This window comes from Tiliqua scincoides, chromosome 3 (genome assembly GCF_035046505.1).
Source record: "Tiliqua scincoides isolate rTilSci1 chromosome 3, rTilSci1.hap2, whole genome shotgun sequence".
NCBI lineage: Eukaryota > Metazoa > Chordata > Lepidosauria > Squamata > Scincidae > Tiliqua > Tiliqua scincoides.
In genome coordinates, this window is record NC_089823.1 from 967,834 (window position 1) to 969,722 (window position 1,889).

A 1,889-nucleotide genomic window follows, 5' to 3' on the forward strand; every position below is an offset into this window, starting at 1 on the left:
AATTATTTTTCAATTATTTCTCACTGTTTCTCAGCCTCGCCAGCTTTGCAGGGTTGCTGTGAAGGCAAATGAGGGAAATAACGATGCACACCCCCCAGAGCTCCTCGGAGGGAGGACGGTATAGAAATGTGATTTTTTAAAAAGTGCAGAATGTGGTGGCTGCACAGCCGGGGCACCAGGCAGTTTGACTCCGACAGGCCAATTGAGGTGCTGCTCAGGGCCGCTAAAGCCCTTCACGGGTAGGGCTGGGGTATCTGAAGGGCTGCCCCCTCCCATGCGAACTGGCCACTCTTTGAGATCACCTGGTGGGGCCCCCTGTGTGGGCCACCCATACCCAAAGTCCACTTAGCAGAAACAAAGGAAAAGGGCTTCTCTGCAAGGGAGCCGCAATAGCGGAGCGTCCTCCATTCAGGCCCCGTCCCCGTCCCCCCCGCATGCAGCACAGCAGCAGGGGTCTTCTTAGGTTCTCGATCATGGAGGGGATAGGATTCTCATGACCGTCTTTATCTGGAAGCTGGTGCTAAGGGGTTCCAGGTGCCTCTTTGCCCTTCCAGAACCGCTTGACAATCCTCCTTCGAATTTGCTTGGTTTTCACAGTGTACACGATGGGGTTCATCAGAGGTGGCACCAGAAGGTAGATGTTGGCCATAAGGATGTGGACCACTGGAGGAGCATTCTTCCGATATCGTAGGATCAACGTGAGACCAATCATCGGGATATAGAAGGTGAGGACAGTACAGATGTGGGAGATGCAAGTGTTCAGGGCACGGAAGCATTCCGCCTTGGAGGCAATGCTCAGCACCGTTTTGAGGATCAGGATGTAGGACAAAATAAGCAGGACAGCGTCAAGACCCACAGATAACAGCACCACAGTTAAGCCGTAGATGCTGTTGAGCCTCTTGTCTGAATGCACCAGCTTCAGAACATCCTGGTGCAAGCAAAATGAGTATGAGAGCGTGTTCACTCTTCCATACTGCAGACTATTCAGCAGGATGGAGCCTGGGAGAACAAGAAAAGCCCCCCGAAGTGCAACCCCTGTCCCAATCCTGATCACAGTGTCTTTGTTCAAGACTGTTGTGTACCTCAAAGGGTTTTGGATGGCCACCAACCGATCAAAGGCCATAGAAATCAGAATGCCTGACTCAACAATGGAGAAGGTGTGGATGAAGTACATCTGAAGCAGACAAGCATGGAAACAAATGCCGTGGTGGTTGAACCAGAGCACACTCAACATGGTGGGCAAAGTGACAAGCGATAAGCCCAGATCCACAAATGCGAGCATGGAGAGGAAGTAGTACATGGGCTCATGGAGAGTCTTGTCTGTTTTGATGATGAAGAGGATGGTGCAGTTGCCTGCAATGGCTGTCAGGTACATGGAGCAGATGGGGAGGGATATCCAGATGTGGGAATTCTCCAGGCCAGGGAAGCCGGTCAGGAGGAAAGCTGGAGCACAGGAAGACTCATTGGAGGAAGACATGCTCTCCACAGGCAGTCTGGCCCATCTTATGTGGCACTTCCCTGGTCAGAGAGAGGGCGACGTCCCGTTGCTCAGTCCTTCCCTCCAGCTTTGCGATGGCAGCCGGGCACCTGCTCCTCCTGTGGCCTGAACACGAAGCACAAACGTTTCACAAATCTGCATCTCTGAATTTCCATTATGAAGCTGGCTTGCAAATTTATCTCATGTTTCTTGTTTCAAAGCAGCGTTTCCCAAGGCGCCCAAACCAACAATTGTCTAACCATGACTCTGTTCCACACTTGTCTGCTGACTGCCTTAGGATTAACACAAACCACGACAAATAGCAGCAAGTGTTTTGCCCACAACGCAGACGTGTGACCTGCTGGCCTGTCTTGAACTGGAAGCTCGTTTTGCCTCCCTGCTCAATAATATG

The 1,889-nt window shown here is 51.7% G+C and overlaps 1 protein-coding gene across 1 annotated transcript; it reads right to left on the reverse strand.

The window, feature by feature from the left end:
* Positions 1–520: 520 nt before the first annotated feature.
* Positions 521–1,477, reverse strand: LOC136643904 (olfactory receptor 51G2-like). Its single transcript, XM_066619321.1, has one exon. The coding sequence runs from the start codon at positions 1,475–1,477 to the stop codon at positions 521–523; it is 957 nt and encodes a 318-aa protein (XP_066475418.1).
* Between the last annotated feature and the right edge of the window lie 412 nt (positions 1,478–1,889).

Bases quoted from the DNA above. Each gene is read 5' to 3' on its own strand.
- LOC136643904 (XM_066619321.1), bottom strand. From the start codon at position 1,477: ATGTCTTCCTCCAATGAGTCTTCCTGTGCTCCAGCTTTCCTCCTGACC.